This window comes from Microtus oregoni, unplaced genomic scaffold (assembly GCF_018167655.1).
Source record: "Microtus oregoni isolate MIOR12 unplaced genomic scaffold, Mior012 000007F_ref0000211, whole genome shotgun sequence".
In the NCBI taxonomy this organism is placed as follows: Eukaryota; Metazoa; Chordata; class Mammalia; order Rodentia; family Cricetidae; genus Microtus; species Microtus oregoni.
The window spans coordinates 31,824,920-31,846,980 of NW_024543066.1; the positions used below are offsets into that span (position 1 = coordinate 31,824,920).

A 22,061-nucleotide genomic window follows, 5' to 3' on the forward strand; every position below is an offset into this window, starting at 1 on the left:
TTTTTCCAATAATAAACTAAAATCTTGATTGGGAAATAAAAGAGAAGCATCTATGCCTTCTTTAGGATGGTACTAGAGAAAAAGGCAGCAGGAATTCAGAAACATAAACACAAATGTACACACATGCACACACACACACGTGTGCACACACACAAAACTGATACATGCTTTTCCAGTAGTGTCAGGCAAATACTGGTTTTATATGTAAATCTGGGTTTATCCCGACTGCCTGCACCTCTGTGGGCTTTGCTCCTGTGTTTCAGAATAAGCACTGATTGCTGCTACTAGCCTAAATAGTTTGAAGTTTTACAGAACCAATACTTGTCATTAGCATGAACTATGTCCTTTGAAGTTTTTTATGGTGATTCTATATTTTCCTCCCTTTTTTGATATAATGATGGGAACCAGGATGCTCACACTCCTCTTATGGTCTATAGACAATTAGAGGTGATTTTAAGTCTCTATGTGGGGAAAGAGAAGAGACCAGTTAACACTTGTCATAGGGGAACACCGTATTTCAACTCCAATATTCACAAAGCATCAACTCACAACACACCCAGGCCAGCACTCAGGGCACATGAAATGTAAATGTTGGCAGCTAGCAAAGAAGAGGGGAAGAACCATCACCACTCCCTTTTCTCCGAAACGGGCTGTTGGCAGGGTAAATACCGTATCCTTGTGCTTTAATGGATTATATGCTGTATCTTGTTATCCTGAGTAATTTGCAATATGATATAAAATATTATATCAGATCAACTGAGGAAAATAATATGCTTCTTAGGGACAAGTGGGCATACTTCAGTGATGAGTAGTAGATGCTCTATTCCCACAGAATCCCCCTTGGTATCGGATACTTAATGTAATTTTGTTATCTCCTTATCAGATGTTACTACAGCTTTCTACTTGTGCTGCCTGGTGCCTAGGGTCAAGAGCTGTAATAACTTCTAAGTGGTAGAAATACTTAGCACGCTGATAATGAATGCTATTTTGGATGCATCCTCATGTAATTACATATCACAACCAAGTCGTGTCCTCACTATGATGACAGCAGCTACACTATAGAATACTTTGATAATTTAAACAAATAAAAACCTTAGCTCTTAAAATAATGTGCATGTATATGACAGTACATCTCTGGTTTTTTAAAAAAAGAAACAGTAAAACTTTCCAAAAAAAAGTATTAGTAATAAAATTAAGAACCCAATATTTAGGCAAAGCATCACATTGTCATTGAAAAATTTGAAGACATGATGTTCTTCATAATATACTGAAATCTCCTTCAGGTATTTATTATTATGAGAAATAATGCCCATGTTTTCAGGAATGCTTATAAACTGTTGCTAAGTGAATTTAATAACTATTTCACAGAAGTAAAGCAGGTCAGAGCATTGCTAGCTTGTTTGGAGCTGCCTGAGTCTGGACATTTGGGAGCCATGGTGAATTCCTAGACTGAAGTAAACAGACAAGGGTTTACTGAGAATGCTTGAAACCCTCATAGAGCATCTTTTAGCTGGTGTGCTCTCCCCAGAGCAGAAGTGTCAATGCAATGATCAAGAATTCCAGTAACAAAACTTGATAGGTATCTGCTGAAAATGTTTATGCCCATGGCAGGGACCCTGTGGAAAGGGAACTGTTTCATGTAGAATTGATTTCACAGCAGTCAACAGATATGGATAAGGAAATAAGCATGTTTCTAATGTGGTAGGACTATGCATATGTGCATATGTGATATCTTATATTAGGTAAGTTAGAAACTACTATTAAATTGGTTGACAAAGACCATGTAGGAAGCAAGACATTGGCCACAGCTCAGGGAGAAGAGTTTTAAGACCAGTTACTGTGTGTCCATTCATATAAGATGATTACGAGAATAGTAACTCACTGATAAGTTTGTTCAGGGAATGATGCCTATCCCATAAAAAGCATTTATTAATTTGCCCAGATATTTTAAAGCAAAGGTGAAGAAAGGAAGGGAGAGAGAGAGAGAGAGAGAGAGAGAGAGAGAGAAAGAGAGAGAGGGGGGGGGGAAGAGATTACTTCATAACATATAGAACACACATTGAGCATGCGCTGGACATCTCAGGCGATGCTGTAAGTTGGATGACACCGGGACTATGAGACTTAGCATCTCAGGGCCTCCGTCCCTTTATCTTAAAACTTGAGGTGATTGTTCTGGAGTTGTGACCTGACAAAAGTTTAAAGACCCTGCATGTGACAGATAGCCAGAAAAAAAAATACCTTACCTCATAACACTGCAGCTTCCCCAACAATTGGGAGGCAGAGGCTGGTGGTTCTCTGTGAGTTTGAGGCCAGCTGGTCTACAAAGCAAGTCCCAGGGCAGCCAGGAAACTCTGTCTCAAAAAAACAATCAACAGACACAAAAGGTGTGTGTGTGTGGGTCTTTCTCAATATTATTGTGGCTAATAAGATTTATTTTGGTTACTCTTTTTAGGGTGAAAATGGCATCCATGGTTTTCCAGGCTTACTTGGTCAAAAGGTAAGGGGTTTTATAAATGTTTCCTACAAACTAAGCTAATAAATCCATCCTTCCAAAGAGGACTCAAAGAAGCATTTCCTTCTCAGAGACCTCTCAAAGAAGCATTTGCTCCAGGGTGTTAGCAGCATGCCATCCTGAGGAATCAGTATAGATGCCTTCTAAGGGCCATGGAGGTGTTAAAGCTGCATCAGAAACATGTTGACTGTTTTCAGTCAGAGTGAACAATGGAACAGCGTGTTCTGCTTATCATTTCTGACATTCATGTGTTCTGCTTCTCAGATTGAGTTAAGCAAAAATGTTTATGATGTCACGAAATATCTAATAGTACAAGGCTAACATGGACAACTTAGTGAGATCATGTCTCAAAAGGAAAAGGAAGAAGAGGGCTGAAGAGATAGTTCAGTGTGGAGTGCTTGCTTAGCTTATATGAGGCTATAGACTCAATCCCCTATAAATAATAATAATAATGATAATAATAATAAATAGAATCTACATTCATGCTCATGATGAAGGAGAAATTTTTTACCACCCAGGCTGAGTCTTTCTGTGCCTCACATCTTTCTCTTCACCAAAATGAACCAAAAGGATCCTCTGGATCCTTTACTCCCTATCCAAGGACAGCTTTCTTGCTCTGAGAGCAACAATATGGGCCATGCATCATTGGGTACACAGAAACTACTATACACTAGATTCCTGGAGCAAAAAGAAGTCGCTTCCGGTGGGTCCAGCTGTTGTGATACAGCCCAGACAATCTCACCACAGGGGAGAGCATTACTGATGCAATTTTAGATGCCTCCGCCCCAAAGCCATAGCAGTCATTTCGACGTGTGGCAGAAGGTTGCAGGTTTTCATAACAAAATGTCTGAAGTCGCTATGCATCTATGCTTTGCTTTTCCATAGCCGGAAATGCCATTTGATAAGTCACATTTTCATTTAGAATTAGAGCTTTTAAAAAATAAAAAACAAAAACCGTTTCTTTACCTATCCCTGTAGAGATAATAAGACTGCAGCGGGAGCCATGAAACCGTACACTTCCCAGTAGTTCTAGATAAACCCCACTGGTACAGCATGTGCCGCGTCTGTGAGCTGAGCTGCAAGCCGAGGATGTGCAGATTTATCTGCTGGGAAGTGGTTTTGGACTTTCCAGCAGCTGTTTGTGGTGGCTGCATCATGCTGACATCGTGGCCAGTGCGCTACGGGCTTCAGCAGCTTCAGTGTCGGCTTGAGTTACCAGACGGAATTCAAGTCTGTATTTTAGGGGAAACACCACCAAAAGGAAGGCAGGCCTATGCATTCATGATAAAAATCCCTACGAATTAATATATTGCTTGCTAGTAACATTTTGAGAACAAAAGAAGCAGAAAATAATTATTTAACCAAGTTTCTACATTCTTTATATACATTTATTTGACTATGCATGTAGTAATATACTCATAAATTATCTATGTATAGATAACAAGAGCTCACCTTCTAATCTATATAATACATGTGGATTTTAATTATGTCATATACCACTTTGTGGAGGCAGTACAAAAAAGCTGATATCAGAGACTTTTCATCTGTTGCTAGGTATGATGGCATGTGTTTATTTGTTATCCCAGCACTTCTGTGATAGAGACAAGAGCATCATCAGGAGGTCAAGATCATTATGAGCTACATAGTGAACTCAAGGACAATCTGACCCGCATAACATTTTATCTTTAAAAACTTAAATAGAAAAATAAAACAAGCAAACACAAATATCGGTCTCTTATAAAGATACAGGCTGGATGGCTTACACCATGACACCCAGTGAATGAGTGGACGGCAGATAAAACCCATCTCAAACACCATAGGTCCCTGATGTATAGGAGGGTCTCAGTGAGCATTTACTAAATGCTTGGTGGGAGCAACATTAGTTTATTCATGAAAAATTAAGTCAAAAAATAAACTTATGAAATTGGAAAGGGTTCAGCTGAGGAAAAAAACACTTGCACTTTGTAGATTTAGAGGATGGCATAGGAAACAGGTTTTTTTTTGTCTTTTTTTTTATTTTTTAGACCAGGTTATACAGAATTGTCTTTATTATTCATTCAGTTGCAAGATATAGTCAGGAATTGGAATCACCCAATATACAAAACACACATCTGACACCATGCATGTCTGCCAGGTGCTCAAGCACGAGGTAATAGAGAAATTGATCAGTTATTGATTAGAAATATGCTGAAGGACTCAGAATTTCTTTTTTCTTTTTCTTTGCTAGTTCTTTTTAATTCTCTTTTTAATTTATTTATTTTTAATTTTTATTTTTTAAAGAAAATAAACTATCTTTTTTCATTATACATACAATCCAAGTTCCCACTTCCTCCCCTCCTCCCATTCTCCCCTTATATCATCCCACCCCACGCCTTCCACTCCTCAAAGAGGGTAAGGCACATTGCTTTGGGGAAGGTCCAAGGCCCTCCCTACTATATATAGGCTAAGCAAGGTATCATCCAAAGAGAATAGGTTCCCCAAAAGAGTACATGCAGTAGGAATAAATCCTGGTGCCACTGCCCTGCCCCAGTCTTCCCCAGCAATGCAACTGTCAACTACATTCAGAGGGACTAGTTTGGTGTTATGTTTGTTTCTTCCCAGTCTGGCTAGAGTTGGCGAGCTCCCTTTAGCTCAGGTAGACTGTTTCAATGGGTGAACCCATTATGGTCTTGACTCCTTTGCTCAAATTCTCATTCCTCCCATTCTTCAACTGAACTTTGAGAGCTCAGTCCAGTGCTTTGATACAGGTCTCTGCCTCTGTTTACATCAGTTGCTGGATGGAGATTCTATGGTGACATTTAAGATATTCATCAGTCTGGCTACAAGGCAAGGCCAGTTTGGGCCCTCTCTCCTCTATTGCTTAGGATCCTAGCTGGGATCATGCTTGTGTATTCCTGGGAATTTCTCTAGTGCCAGGTTCCTTGCTAGCCCCATAATGGCTCCCTCAATCAAGATCTATTTTTCCTTGCTCTCATCTCTGTCCTTCCTCCATCTAGACTTAGAAAACAGTTCTTTTTGTGACTGTAAACCACATGAGCAAAACAGAGAGTAGCCTGTGGCTCCAGGTGCAGGGAAGTGCTGGGGCTGGGGGTAGAGGACTCAACTCTAAACCCTCTCATGAACCTCTCGTTAGATACTCATGTGGAAGGTAGGTTTCAAGGAAGATTGTGTCGTCTGGATTTAATGAGATGTTAGTGACAAAAAGAATTGCAAACTCAGTCTGTGCTGCTTCGTTCTCAAAGCAAATCTAGATGGTATCATTCCTTGACCTTTAATGTGCAGGGGCCTTGAATTTATGGGATGTAATCTTTTGGGAAGATAAGGAAATATGCAAAAAAGCTGATCCTTGAGTATTTTGTACTATTCAGACTTTGCATTGCTTAGTGTTTGCTTAGGACTTCATATCGCAGGAAACTATTTAAATCACTGATATTTTATTCTTAGAAATATTGTTATTATTATGAAAATCCCATGAACCATAATTACTTTACAAGATGCTCTTCTTTTGCAGGGAGAACAAGGACTTGAAGGCACCAAAGGAGAAACTGGTGAAAAGGTAATCCTTTAGTGTTTGTAAAGAAGAATTGAAGTAGTAAGGGCAGCGGCGGGGCTGTGTCCCCCACACCCAGCTGCCCACATGGCTAGCTTATGCCCCGAAATAATTACACGGACACTGTATTCCTCCAAACACTGCCTGGCCCATTCTCTTCTAGGCTAATTCTCACATATTAATTTAGCCCACCTCTAATCATCTGTATGTAGCACCCCAAGGTGCGCTTACCGGGGAGATTCCAGCCTAGTCCATCCTGGGTCGGAGCTTCATCCCGGGAGCGGGGCATGGCGTCTCTCTCTGAGGCGTCTGCTCCCGAGAGAGCTGTGGAGTCTCTGAGCTCACTTCCTCTTCCTCCCAGCATTTTGTTCTGTTTACTCCTCCCACCTATCCTCTAACCAATAAAATGGGCCAAGGCAGTTTCTTTATTATAATTAACCAATGACCTTCCTCCATCATTTCCCCTTTTTTCTGTTTAAACAAAAAAAAGGAAGGCTTTAACTTAACATAGCAAAATTACATATAACAAAACAGTTATCAAGTAAAAGTTACAATAATCTTTATCATAACTAAGGAAAACTATAACTATAACTAACTATTCTTAACTCCATCAAAGACTCCAGAAAGATATATTACCTAAGTAAACAAGAACTAAGAAACTTCAAACTCTAGAAATGACAAAGACATCTCGCTGCCTGGACAGTCACCCAAAGTTCTTTTGTACCGTTGGGGCATCCATCTTCAGCCTTCAGGCCCATGGTATCCAGCAGACATTTCCATAAAGCAGGAAAATTCAAAGTCAGTTCAGTCACTATCTGTTGTGTCCTGCAGAATGTCTCGCAGACTCTTTCATGAATCAGGAACCCCGAAAGATCATCTCACCTTAGGCAAGTTCAGTAGTCCTCTCTCTGCGGGTTCTCTGTGTCCAGTTTATGCAATAGTCCAGGCAAGAGCAGTTTCTTGCCCAAATGGCTATCAAACTCCATAACGAGCCTCTTCGATGCCCATCTTCCTCTTGAAGTAGATTGGTGCTGCCAGGAGCAGAGTGTCTCATTGTCATGAAAAGTCCTCAGTTATTAAAACATTAAATGTCCTATTCTGTAATCTTTGAAAGACATGAAGAATGTCTAACTAAAATATATCTCTATATATCTAGAAAATCTAACTAATATGACTACAAGCTTTACTATTATCGATGATTATCCATCAACAACCTATACTTCTTAATTATACAGTACATATTTAAATGAACTACACAATCACAATACCTTAATCAAAATCAGAAACACTTATACATACAGCAAAATTGACCTTAAATCTCTATCAATAAAGCAAAACTATACTAATGTAAATTATTCATATCTATATCATATCCCCCTTTAAATGTAAAGGAACATTTATAAACCATATTTGGGAACATGGGCGCAGTTTTTTCTCTCCAAACTGCTTCCTGCTGAATGGGGGCGTCGTTAATTAGGTCTTTCATGGTATAACCTGTGTGCTAGTTTCATCTCAGTTGGCAGTTGAGCGAAGCAATTTTCTAAAGATGTTCACTGCAACCCTTCAGGAGGGTGTGGTCCATCATACCATATCGGGATATAAGAAATGAACAGCGTCTCATCCTCTGTGAAAACAAAATAAGAAACTCCTTTCCAAAGTATCATATCCTTAGATCCAAATTCAATATATCTATGTTGGATTAGTTCAGAAGCATTTATAAACAAATATCTTTTAGTAGCTTTTGCTCTTTCCTCAGCATTCAAACAATTTAAAGAGAGCATAATAGCATACAGTATCAAAATTCTCTGTGTATTTTCCATCTTTGTGCAGCTTTTTTTTTTAACCTCTATTTTGTTTATTTTTACTGTTAACTCTGCTTTTTGAGACAGGTTCTCTGTATCTTTGACCTGAAGTAACTCTGTAGACCAGGCTGTCTTTGAACTCTCAGAGATCTGCCTGTCTCTGCCTCCCAGGCATTCGGGATTAAAGGTGTATACTACTACACCTTGAACTCACAGAGATCTGTTTGTCTCTGCCTTCTAGGCACTGGGATTAAAGGCGTGTGCTACCACACACAACAACTCTCTTCCTTTTTTTATGTTTTTTACTTTAAGAACTTCAACTTTTAGTCTGCATATATTTTTAACACACAGTAAACCATTTAGAAATTTTCTTTGTCTTTGAATCTCTCTTTACTGTATATCTCTCTTTTTCTGACCACACGAGTCTTTAATTTACCAAGCAATATGGGTAGGATTAAAGGCGTGGCTTTGCCGGCTGGATCCAGCCCATTCCTTAGCTTTCCAGCCTCCTGGCTGAGGTACTGGCTGTAGCCATGTTTACTGTGACAACTCTATGGCATTTCAAGGTCCTTGCCAGCAAGCAAGCTTCAGCAGCCTGTGCTTGCAAACCGCACGAACCGCCTGCGTAAAAGAGTCAGAGTTTGCCCTGGCAGGACAGCCCAGAAAGCTGGCATTTTTAAACAGCGCAGCTTTTTTCCTGCTACGGCTGAAAATCAAAAAGCATGCGTTCAGCTTTTGGTCAACACCATTTAAGTGTTTCGTGGCAGGACCTCTTAATGAGCTGCAGGCTTTGCAGCTAAAGCTGAGTCAGGAAGCCTCTCTTAGATGAGGCGCTTGCTTGCCTCTAGCAAGCAGAGTAGAACCGAGAAATTGCTGCTACCAAGAAACCAGGCACAATGCTTTCATTTTGTTCTAGAATTACTTCCCAAGCTGTCTCAGGCTTTATGTGGAAGCAGTTGTCCACGTGGGCGCCATATGAAGCAGTAAGGGCAGCAGCGGGGCTGCGTCCCCCACACCCAGCTGCCCACATGGCTAGCTTATGCCCCGAAATAATTACACAGACACTGTATTCCTCCAAACACTGCCTGGCCCATTCTCTTCTAGGCTAATTCTCACATATTAATTTAGCCCACCTCTAATCATCTGTATGTAGCACCCCAAGGTGCGCTTACCGGGGAGATTCCAGCCTAGTCCATCCTGGGTCGGAGCTTCATCCCGGGAGCGGGGCATGGCGTCTCTCTCTGAGGCGTCTGCTCCCGAGAGAGCTGTGGAGTCTCTGAGCTCACTTCCTCTTCCTCCCAGCATTTTGTTCTGTTTACTCCTCCCACCTATCCTCTAACCAATAAAATGGGCCAGGGCAGTGCCTTTATTAGCCAATGACCTTCCTCCATCAAAGAATTATGCTCCCAAAATAGTTTAATGTGACATTTAGCTTCTTTCATATGTTCTATACATTATGTATAATAATTTTATAGTGGAACTAAAACTATTTGAATCAATTAGAGTAACTTTTATATATTGGTGATTGACAGAAATTGTTCTAAATTTACTTGCTCAGGCATCTTTAGTTACATTTATTTCATTTATATATAAAAGATACAAATATTTATTGGACATGGTATTTTTATATTATGGTGTCATTTATCTACTATGACTATATCTCTGGCTAAAAGTTTTGTTAGCATGGACACTGGTTTGTTTATCAGTGGAATATTTCCTAAGGGGAAGTTAAGGAAAAAATAATAACAAAAGAGCTAAATGCTACAGAAAAAATAGCACACACTAAAATCAGAGTTATTCCAAAATGTTTAATATAGGGGTGATTAAAAGGTGTGGGTGATGTATGAGAAACTGACTCTTTGATTGATGCCACAAGGTTACAGATGCAAAGGCAGAGAAAAGTGTGGGGACGGCTGCAGACTGCAAGTGCTTTTCCCAAAGCAGTTAGTCCCCAGTGAGAACCTTGGAAGGACGTACCCCACTCAGCCCCGAACTCCTCCTAGTGAAGCAAGCAAAGCAGAGCCAGTCAGGTGGATGTAACCCATGGACCTGGGAACCCTGGGGCTCAAAGGAGGTTAGATACTGGTAGAGTGTAGTCCCTGAGGAACCAAGACAGATATCATCCCTGTAACCCAAGTGTCAGTCCATCACCCGCTCACAAAATTAAACTCTGCATTTTATACCTTCAAGCAGTGTTTTATTCTAAGAAAGGATTACCAAGTCATCTTGTAGTCCTTGAAAAGCAGAAGAACAGTCTTTCCTGTACAAACAGGCTCTGCAGGTGGAACGGGTGCTCTCAAATCAGCCAGCGTTGCTGGCGTTTAGCTTTCGGGCAGCGATCAGTTATTTGCCTCTCCTATAAGTATTTATAGAGACAATGATTATCTTCTATAATTACAGTACAAATTACACATGTTGTAAGCTACATAATAATTACTCTCCCTCACGGAAGTGGGAAAGAGAGATAAAAAGGAGAAGATAGCCATATAATAACCGTGCAATTGAGGAAAAATCCATTAAAATTATAACCACTTTGAATGGGTTTTTTAGAAATTCTTGAATACTTTTGCTTTAGAATAATAGTTATTATCAAGCCATGTCTCTTGGAAAAAAAAATTCCCCCTCCCTCTCCAGACCGAAGAGCAGTCAGGTGGAAAGTCCAAGGTCTTTCCCCCTCCGTCTAGGTCTAAGAAAGTGAGCATCCATACTGGCTAGGCTCCCACAAAGCCAGAACATGAAGTAGGATCAAAACAATGGCACTGGGGTTTGATCCTACTTTGTGTCTCTAATTCTTATTTAGATGTACGTTTTGGTTCATTATACAGAATTTTATCTGTAGGAATGAATGAAACTAAGTAAGGAATAATATCCTTTCTATGATGTAGTCACCAACACCTTGAAACTTGGTTATTTTGTTATTCTCTGAACATAGCTGATATTTTGTGGTACTAAACAGATTCCCATAGGTGGAACATGAACAACATACATTATGTACATGCATCACAATGCCGCAATGAAATTCATTACTGTGTATAATTAATATATGTTAATCAAACATTTACAAAGAACACCCATTCCATGTATTTTGCACCTAGGATTTTACTTCTGCTTCCTCATGTTTATTGAGTGTTGCATTCAAGCAACCAATTTCAACCATAAGGTGGAAACAGTTATGGAGAATACCCTAAATATGGTAGAAAGAAATAAGCATCAAAGAGAAAAGACAGTGACTGTAATGAGAATCGTAATCCTGATGATTTATAGCCAGATTTAATATTCATGTAATCACCTTTAAGCTTAGAAGGTCTGCTTTGATTACTATTTACTGTACATTAAATGATTCTTTTCAGTATTGCAAACTGTAAAAAGCTTTATATTTGATCCATAAATCATTTTCCATAGCATAAATAAATAAGGTCATGTGGTTGACTTTGGTTATGAGAAAAAGAAAGAAAAGTCTCTGACAGGTCTCAATTTGATGTGACAAGAGTCCAGCGTTCTTGGGTTGCTTGCAATGCATTTTTTTCTGAACAAACTCAGCCAACTACACTTCAATAGCATTTCCTTGTGGAAGAATTAACATATAATTACTTTACAAACATCTTTCTTCTTAAACTATCCTATTTTCTCCATTCCCATGTTTAAAATTTGATGCTTCTGAGTGACACAATTAAAATTTGAGACACAACACAATGATTGTGGACTAAGTAATTCAGGAGATTATGAGGAATTTCCTATCTATCAAGGACACATGGTTATGGTAAAAGATAATATTGACTCTGATGGATAGCATGCTCTGTGTTGATTTCCAGGTGTTGTTTCTATAGGCAATGGAGACCAGGTTCAGAAGTCTGCTATTTACACATAGAGAGACAATAAAACTTCAGCCTGATTTACTCACTAGGAATGCCCAAGAGGTTCCACAAAAGTCCAGTTTACAGATGCACTGCTTTTAGTCCAAAAACTTTTGATTTATGAAGTACTTGTCTGTTTGTACCTTGGTATCCATAGGAGATTGGTTTGAAGACTCCTCTGAACATGTCAAAAATCCACAGATATTCAAGTGCATACTCATGTATGTACTTGCTGTGTGGCTTATGTACATACTCACGAGTATTTTAATTGTCTCTAAATTATTTTATAATACCCAATACAATGCAAGTGATATGTATACCCTAGGAAATGATGACAAGAGAAACACTGTGTTCTCAATACAGACACATATTAAACACTATTGTGTCTATTCATTGAGAATTTCATGAATACAATATATCCACCTACAACCCTCATAAAACTGTTCTCTTTGAACTTCATTCCCTCTCCTTCTTTCCTCCCTCCCACTCTCCCCTCTCCTTCCTTTCCTTTCTTCCTTCCCTCCCTTCCTCCCTCCTTCCCTGCTTCCTTCCTTTCTCTCTCCTTCCTTTCTCCCTTCCTCCCTTCTTCCTTCTTTTCTTCCTCTCTCCCTTCCTCCTTACCTCCCTCCTTTCCTCTTCCTTCCCCCTCCCTCCCTCCTTCCCTCCTTTACTCACTCCTTCCTTCCCTCCTTTATCCTTCCTTCCTCCTTCCCTTTCTTTCTTCTTTCCTTCTTATAACTAATTAACTGAGGATAATTAGTGCTTCTTATATGCAAATGGTGTGGAGCCATCTACCAGAGCACAGGGAACCTACTAGTAACCATATTCCCACACCCCCAAAAAATAAGAATTCTCCCCCAGTAACCACCAACTGCCGATAGCTCCTCAGTTATGAGTGGGGCCTTATGAGCGTTTTCCTCATTCATTCTGGAGTTCTGATAGTTTTGATCTTGTGCTGATCCTGGACAGGCAACCACTGTTGCTGTTATTCATGAGAGCAAGAACAATGTCATATCCAGAAGATGATACTCTGAGCTGCCGTTTAGAGATGGCACTTGACAGCACTCTTTCCTCTTCCCCATCCTCCAGCTCTTCCATCTTTCCATCGCTCCTCCCATGATGTTCTTTGGACCTTGTGTGTGTGTGTGTGGGGGGGGGTTATATAGGTGTCTTCTCATTTCCGGCTGAGCACTCATGTTTATGAATTTCTGCGTTAACTACTACCCACTGCAAAAGAAGCTTCTTGGACCAAGGTGGGAAGTAGCCTAGTTCTATGGGTATAAACAGAAATATTTAGAAGGCATTTTGACAATATAATCATTTAGCAAAACAATAGTGGCTCCTCTCTCCAGTCATTGGCTTATAACTGTGTTTACAGTACCCATCACTAATTCCTCCCTGTGGAACAGGCATCAAATCCACCCAGACAGATATTGGTGACCTCTGTGTGTCACTATTACACCAGTGTTACTATCTTCCCTAATATAGCCATACTGTAACATGCAAGGCCCAGTGCTGGGTAAGACCACTGACATCTTTTCTCTTTCTGGAGCCTACACAGCACCTTTATGCAGCATGAAAGCTAGCCAGCATAGATGATATTTCCCAGTAAGTTGAGGACTCACTTCTTTATGTTCCCCAGCAAAGGTGCGTGGTGTCTTCAGCAAGAGGGTCTTACCACGCAGTGCTGGACAACTAAGAGCAGGGGAAAGAGCCTAAATTATTTTCTGAGTCTCTAGAGACACTCTGAACAATAACTCAGAGAGGTATCACATGCCAAGTAATAATAATTTGCATTTTGGTTTATTTTTTAATGATTTTATTGAGCTATACATTTTCTCTGCTCCCCTCCCTGCCTCTCCCCTTTCCTTCATCCCACTCCAATGGCCCCCATCCTCCCAATTTATACAGGAGATCTTGTCTTTTACTACTTCCCACGTAGAGTAGATCTATGTATTTCTCTCTTAGGGTCCTCATTGTTGTCTAAGTTCTCTGGGATTGTGATTTGTAGGCTGGTTTTCTTTGTTTTATGTTCAAAAACAATGTATGAGCAAGTACATATGATATTTGTCTTTCTGGGTATGGGTTACCTCATTCAATATGATGTTTTCTAGATCCATCCAGTTGCCAGCATATTTTAAGATGTTATTTTTTTCTGCTGTGTAGTACTCCATTGTGTAAATGTACCACATTTTCCTTGTCCATTCTTCAGTTGAGGGGCATTTAGGTTACTTCAGGGTTCTGGCTATGACAAACAATGCTGCTGTTAATATAGTTGAGCACCTGTTCTTGTGGTACGATTGAGGATCTTTTGATATATACCCAAAAGTCGTATTGCTGGGTCTTGAGGAAGGATCTTTCCTAATTTTCTGAGAAATCTCTATACAGTTATCCATAGGACCTGTACCAACTTGCACTCCCACTAATAGATCACAGCCATGCACATTATTGAGCCAAGTCATTTTTAAAGTGAAATTTACCATAAGGGTGCTTTGTCCTCTCAAAAATAGTTATTTATCAGATAGGATTCTTTAAGAAGACAGCTTTTTTTTTAAAAAAAAATTTACTATGCCACAAGGTGGCTCATAACTGTATCTTCAGTTGTAGTGCAGCTAATGTTCTCTGGCATCTGCAGGCATCAAGCACACACGTGTTGTACATGCATATATGTAAGCAAAACATTCATATACATGAAGTAAATAAGGAGAAATTGAAAAGCTGGTCCTGCTAAACCTGCTGTGAAATACCATTGCAGATAAAGAATGACAGTTGGCAGCCATATTTTTCCTGGTTTATTACCTAAAATGCAGTTGGTTTTGATTGATTATTGAGTGATAGTGACCGTAGACATACTTAGTAAGGAAATATACGGTGTTTCAGCTACTTTCAGCGTTCTTATTTGGGAAACTAAAGTGAACAAGATTTTCAAATCTCTTAATTTAAAATAAAATGAGAGCGTGAGTTCTTTCTGTGTAAACTGAGCCGGGGAGGTGCTGACAGCATTGAGCACTTGATGCACCTCTAGCCTTGAATGTCCACGATGTGGTGACTCTTGTTTAGGCTTATGAAAATGACCCGTTTCCACTATGTTGTTTATTGATGTTTTCTCCTACTCTAGGTTAAACTAATGACAATAAAGAAGCTACAAAACTAACAAATGCATATGGTTTCCACTCTCTTAAAATCACCGCTGGAAAAACTAGACCCTGTAAATGGCTAGGAATGTGACATTTATTGTTGGGCTGTTATCAGAGTCCTTTTTACATGCTGAAATTCCATATGATGCATGTTTGTAAGTCATAAAATTATGTTTAGCCATCTATTCCTCTGGTTTTATAAATGTTGTTCATATCTATTACCTGAGAGTGTCGGCTGGAAAAATATTCCACTGAGCCCTATTTTTACTTGGTTCTTTAAAATACATACTATTTAATACTATAAAACATAAAAATTCCAATAAGTTGAATTACAAATATGTGTTTTCTAACCTAGAGTTATTTACCTGTATGCATATCTATGTGAATATGTATGTGTATATATTTACTGTATGGCTAGAAAACTGTATGGTGTCATTTATAATTAAGCCATGTAACCAAACATTTCTATTCTTTAATCATAAATCCACATCAGGCAATTTTTAGGTGACATAATTCATTTTCAGATGCCAGCTTAAGATGTAACACATGTATATGTCTGTGTGTGGTCCCCCTGTAAATTTTTTAAAAAATGAGTTTTCTTGTGTTAGTTACATGCAGTAGGGTTGCTCTCTGGTGATTGTTTTTGCTGGTTCAATAGGAGAGATGGCCAATGCTTATTAGAAAATGTCTCCACCCATGATTTTGATTTTGGTGTTCATGTTGGGTGTTAGTCAAGTGAAAAAGCAGTATTGAGCCCATTCTTGCTATTCTGTTGCTTTGTAAATGTAGAATTAGAATATAGTAGCATCAGCATATAGTGTGTTACACATGTAAAAATGGTATGCAAATGCTAAGCTAGTATGTGGGGTGGGCACTGAGTGGAGGGGGCACAGGCCTTTAATCCTAGTACTTGGGAGGCAGAGGCAGGTGAATGTCACTGAGTTCAAGGCCACTCTGGTGTATAAAGTGAGTTCCAATACAGCCAAGACTGATACACAGAGAAATTCTGTCTTGAAACAATAACGACAAAAAAGTGGGATGCAATGTACATGGTAGAGTCTTGTTTATTTATTTTTGATAGATTATGATGTACATTTAATTTATAATCAAACTTAAAAAAAGAGACAATATTTTGTACCAGTACCACAAGTAAATGTCACCCATAAATACATAACTGAAACATGGTCTTCTAGCAGTGTCTATCATGGTTATACCCAATTAGACAATCAGTGGTAATTATTTGCCCCAATAAACCATGATTATGACTCCAAATATTCTAAGATCTAGCACACAGAACAATGTGGTTGCTCTACTCAGTTGTTCACGTAAATGTTGTCCTGTTAAAGACACAAAGAACTTGAAACCCTGAAAGGGGAACCATGATCTCACCACATAAAATTGCATGAGAAAATGGCCAAAGAAGGAACTTATTCAGTGTTCATAAACTTTTCTTCTAGATAGTCTAGTGAAGAATTTTAGGTCAGTCAAGAAGTCCCTTTACCAGCTGGAGAAGTCTACACTAGCTGAGATACTTTATAGCCGTGTCACAGTTTGTCCACGTATGCCCATGGTAAAAATGACTCATTAATGGACCAAAATTAATCACATTTTATGTAGAAGAACAGGAACATAGCTTCTGGCCTTTCCAGTAGCACTCCAGAGAGAGACTAGATTGACAACTCCTTGCAGTGCTCATGGTGTTCTGTGATTGGGATAAATGAATCATAGATTGCTGTATGCTTATATTGTAGTCCATCTTGCTCTGTCAGCTGTGTGAACCTTTGTGGGTTCTTTACCATGGGATTTCCTTTATAAAACACCCAATTCCTCTTTAACAGAAAAGCTGTAGGAATTTTTTAAAAAATGCCTAATGAATAAAATATGTTCTATTAAAACTAATTCATCAGTAGCCGTACTACAAAAAATACACAAAATATTGGTATTTTGACATAATTACTATGCTTACTTTTTAAGATGTATAAAGTTAATTCTTAACTTTCCCTCTAAACAAGTAAATAAAGTATTCAGAATTCTTAGCTACTTGTACAGTACAAATAACCCCAAACCAACATTGCTGTGTTTAGCCTGTTTTTCTGTAGCTTAGCTCAGGGATTCTATAGTCACACTGATCTTGCTGGGTTTGCTTAAGTATCACCTCCTGAGCTAGGATACTCACTGAGGGTAGCTAATCTACGTTAGATTTTAAGACATAGCATGTCTTTATTCTAGAGGACTGCTCTCTTTCCAAGCGTCATCACAGACTTTTCTCAAGGCAAGGATCCAAAGACAATATGCAAAAATGCCAAAACTTGTAAGGCCTTTCGATGTTTCTGTCTCTTAAACAGCAAGCCACATCTCCACAATGTTCTATTAGAAAGTGGGTTCTAAAACCAGCCCAGGTTCAAGAGGTGTGATTCCGACCTCACTCACCTCTTGGTTGCAGAAAGTATGGATATATGGAAGAACACAAAATGCTAGATTTCCTAATAAAAGTAACACAAATGATAAAAACTACCTTACCTTTAAATCAATAGTTTAGAATAGAAGCTGAGTGATTTAACAATTTTATTGTTTTTGTTCTCTCATAACCTTAAATACATTAGTTGTTCTTAGTAGGATTTAGAAACTGTAAAAATATATTTTCCAACTTGATTGACAGCACCACCTTATACGTAAAACCATTATAGAAAAATAAAACTCATTGTAGTGGTTCTAGAAAAGAAGTACTCATTAGGTATATCAATGAATTATGTTCTACTTCTATTTAATATCGTGTGCTTTTTAATTTTAGTTACAATAAAACTGCTAGAATAAATGGAAAAAGCAGGTCAGAATTGAAATATATTTTCAGAATTTTACTATTAAAACTTTCCTGGCAATTATGCTTAATATTTAATATTCAGAACTAAGGCAAGATTGCTAAACCCTGTTATTACAATGAGGCAATTTACCATCATCCTTACAAAGCGAATGTCAACTTGTCACCTTACTTCCTGTGAATTTTCCTGTGGTTCACCTTGTGAATTTTTTCTGAACATTAGCCTGATATAGAATTATTTCATTTTCCTGATAACACGTGAGAAACTTCTCAAGCTTTTAGTTGGGACTCACATGTATCATTTGACAACTGACTTGAAAAATGAAGAGAACAGATGGAGTAGAATAACTATAATTTCAAAAATCAGAGAAATTTATGTGTGGCCATTGAAAATTGGTATGGGAATAACCATGCCAACTTTCAATTATCCATGGTGGCAGGCAATTGGGACTCAGGAATGGCAGTGCCAAGGCAAAGGCTTAACATTAGTCAGTACAGATTGTATGTTATTTCCCCAAATCCTTACAGAGCTATTGAATAAATACTAAAATAAAGTATACTTAACCCTCTTTTATTCATTAATAATTACAGAAAATGGCATACTAAAGAGAGATGCATATATACAAATAGAATCATTTTCACAAATGTTAATTTTTTCAAGTATTATTTCCAATAATCATAGACTGTTTAAATATGTGACTATATATTATTTTATTTAATGATTACCTGATTGGAAACCTTTCTTTTCTATGTGTTCTTGGTAACTTTGGCTAAGTAATTTTGGTGTGGTGATGTTTTTATTGACTTCTAAGTAGTTATATAAGTAACAAAGTAAAGGCATGGCATGGGATCCTCTCAAGACTTGATGTGAAAGTCAACAGCAATAATGCTGGAAGGGTGGTGGATGACTGCAGAGGAAAATGTGTATGCGTCAAAAAAAGTACCATCCTTGAAAGGACATGGTCTTGAGCAAGATGTGAACCAAAAGAAAAGAATGGATGCACTTACAGGGAATTACAGATGTCTCACATGTCCTAAGGACTGTCCGTCTGAAGCGAGTAATACCTCACTCTTAAGAAATTCCCACTAAACTGCAACATGACAGCTCTGTCTATATAACATGACTAACACATTATTATTTAACAGTACCTGGGATTTTTGGAGCAATATTAATTTTACTTCTAAACTACATACAACTGATTTTGTTTGTCTTCATCTGCTTAAACACCACCACATCCTAACCACTCATGAACCAAATCCTGTTCTCTCTTCCACTCTCCAAAACTGTGGCCAGGTGAATCTTTAGGAAAAAAGCACATGGCTACTATTATAAAAACATTCTCATGGCTTTCCACTAGGTTAAGGTCCAACCCCCAATACAGTACATAAAGCCTTGCAGGGCCTGACCTGCACTTTATCCCAGGAATCTTTCTCCCCACACCCCAGTTGCTTTTCGTCTTTCAGTTCTTTGACTTCGACAAACTCTTCTGCCCACTGTTGCCTGCATGGGTTTGTAAATCCTGCTCCCCTTCATTTACTGCTTCTATTTCCTTTCCTGCTGCTGTGAAAATTTCAGTCTATTGTTGTATGGAAAGTAAAGACAGTAAGAACCCGAAGCAGCCAGCCATTACATTCACAATAAAGCCCAGTGAATTAATGCAACATGCGTGCTCTCATACCACGCTGCTCCTCTTCTGTTACGTTCAGGACCTCCTGCATAGCGGATGAGTTACTCAGGATGGGCAGGTCTTCCCACTCCAATTATTGTAATTGAAAAGAAAACCCTCCACAGATAGGCCCACAGGCTGACTTAATCCAGACACTCTCTCATTGAGATTTCTTTTCCAGGTTATTCTAGATTGTGTCAAATTAACAATCAAAACAAACCATCGCAATTACCTTACTTCTATTCAGTCATTACATTTGAAAGTTAATATTTCTGCTGTCATAAATTCTCATTAAGCCTTTAACACAGTAGTTCACCTTTAATTACTTATCACAGTTTGCAATTATAACTTTCCGACAAGTAGGTTTTTTTATACTCATTTCCACTTAGTCAAATAGACATGCCATGACAGAAGATATCAGCCTACTGTTTTGCTTTTATCTGCAACACCTAGCATAATGCTTAGCACAAAACAGAATTTAATTAATTCATTCATTACCACCAGGGAATAGTGTGGAAAAGGTTGAATGTTTCTTCTCATCCTCTCAAATTATTTGGTAAATATTTTGTTGCAATCAATATCTCGTCTCTTAAAAATCTCGCTCTTTAACTTGTACGGCAGAGTTGCATATATGTGATATTTAATGTATGTGCATATGCACTTGCTCTATTACACTAATTCTGTGTGTATGATTATTGTAATTGCATCGCGGTGAAGATATAAATCATTAACATATTCAGCAGTATGCTAAAATATGCATAGAATAAATTGATTAAAATACTTCAACTTTTATTATTTACAAATTACATTTTGGGAGGTGCTGTCTAGCTTTATATTACCTGTAAAAATATATAATGTGTTTAATGCCAGCTATGACACTCTCTTTTAAATTTAGTGACAATATTAGAAGTATCTACTGATTGTTGTATTATAAATTTTTTTTTTTAGTTTTAATTATGGTGAAATTGTGGGCTGTTAACTGTAGTGACCTTAAGGTACTTTGGTTAATGAAACTTATTCATTCATTCTCTTACATAATTTAAGGAATGAAGAAATAAAATCTGGGGTGCTTAAGGGGCACGCAGGAGAACCTGGTCATTTGTAGGTTGGAAGTGTTTTTGTTAATCAGTGATTAGTGATTTTGCTCCTATTCTGACTTTCACTTCATGCCCCCCAGTCCTTACTCAGGTTTCGGGCTCCCAGGTTTCCCTGTCTCTGCTCTGTCTTCCAGTTCTCCTTGCCCTGGCCATCCTAGGCCCCAACCCTTTCATCTGCCCTCTGCTGCCTCCCTTCCTGACTTCTCGTTCTTTTCTCAACCTCCACCCCATTCTCTACCCTCATTTTACTTCTGTGACATCCCTGTGAGTTTCTCCTCAGCATTTTCATTTCTAGCAACTCATTTTTAATATAAATGTATGGGTTCCCCAGCAGGGGACTGGAGAGTGTTTTCTCATTCCAGGAAAGAGGTCTATTATACATTCCTGCCACTGTTACCACCCTTGAACTTTTTTGCGGTTCTGAAGATTAAACCCAGGGCTCTGCACATGCTGTGAAAATACTCTATCGCTGAATTGTTTCCCACGTCTCTATTCTTGAACATTTCTGAATGAGACCATGTTCTAAATTAAGAGTAAGGTCAAGGCTGTCTTCATGTTTGATGGCAGAGTTTAGTATATAAAACAAAAATATGTGATTTAAAAGGTCAACGCTGTCTTCACATTTGATGACAGAGTTTAGTGTATGAAACAAAAATATGTGATTTAAAATGTGCTAAGTGGAATGGGTTAATAATTTCATAATCTTGTAATTTTCTAAGTTCATAAGTATACATTATTGACAAAATTTGACATTCTAGATGCTGGAAAAGCCATCCATGTCACAAAATATTAGTTGACAGGTTCATCGCTTTTATGTAAAAACCACCGCTGCGGGAACTTCTTTCAGAATCATTGTATAAACAACTCACTGTATAGCAATTGCAGAATGATTGTGTCTCACCAAAATAGGAGAATTCCTGGACAGCAAGCAGAGGCATTGACACAGCTGCTGTTGAACATGAAGTGTGTGCGGTGGCTGCCTGTGTGAGCTTACTATCCAGGCTTACGGTCAGCCTTCTCTTCTTTTTCTAATATCTTCAAGAAACTATCTCCAGATTCCACTTTTCCTTGATAATCCTGATGATCCCCTTTAAGCCGCATAACTCTCTACCAATGATCTTCTTTAATAGCAGGGGAGGATTAATGAGACAAGACCCAGCAAACCATTAGCATCCACTTCCATTTGCTGTACTCTTCCTCACTGCCTCTCCCTGTCTGTTGGTCATACTGCGTGATCAGACACAAGGACACACTTAGACAGCACTGAGGCTTGGAGCAAGGATTTCATTGGATGTTATTTCATATACCTGCAATTGTCCAGCCTTGGGAGGGTAGCAATGCAGATGGCAGTAGCTGGCTACATTCCAGGAGCTCAGTGATAGGGATATTGCTGCCTCTTAAGCTTTACTGATGATCATGACGATAATATCTTAGCAGCAGTTGTGGTGAAGACACATGACAGCTCCCCCCTTTCCCTCCATAAGCGCAGGTTGAATCAAAGCTTCCTTCTTAGTTACCAGGAAATTAGAAGGTCACCTACATTGGCTCTCACCATTTATTCAGATTTTGTTAAACCGTCTTCATGGGTTTTCTCATTAATGCTGATAGAAGATAATTAAAAACT

The 22,061-nt window shown here is 38.6% G+C and overlaps 1 protein-coding gene across 1 annotated transcript in view; it reads left to right on the forward strand.

The window, feature by feature from the left end:
• The window catches only part of Col19a1 (collagen type XIX alpha 1 chain), a 307,873-nt gene that overhangs the window by 71,298 nt on the left and 214,514 nt on the right, over positions 1-22,061 (forward strand). The window contains exons 9-10 of the mRNA XM_041655913.1: positions 2,453-2,497; positions 6,024-6,068. Coding sequence (XP_041511847.1) covers positions 2,453-2,497; positions 6,024-6,068 — 90 coding nt within the window. The remainder of the gene's footprint in view (positions 1-2,452; positions 2,498-6,023; positions 6,069-22,061) is intronic.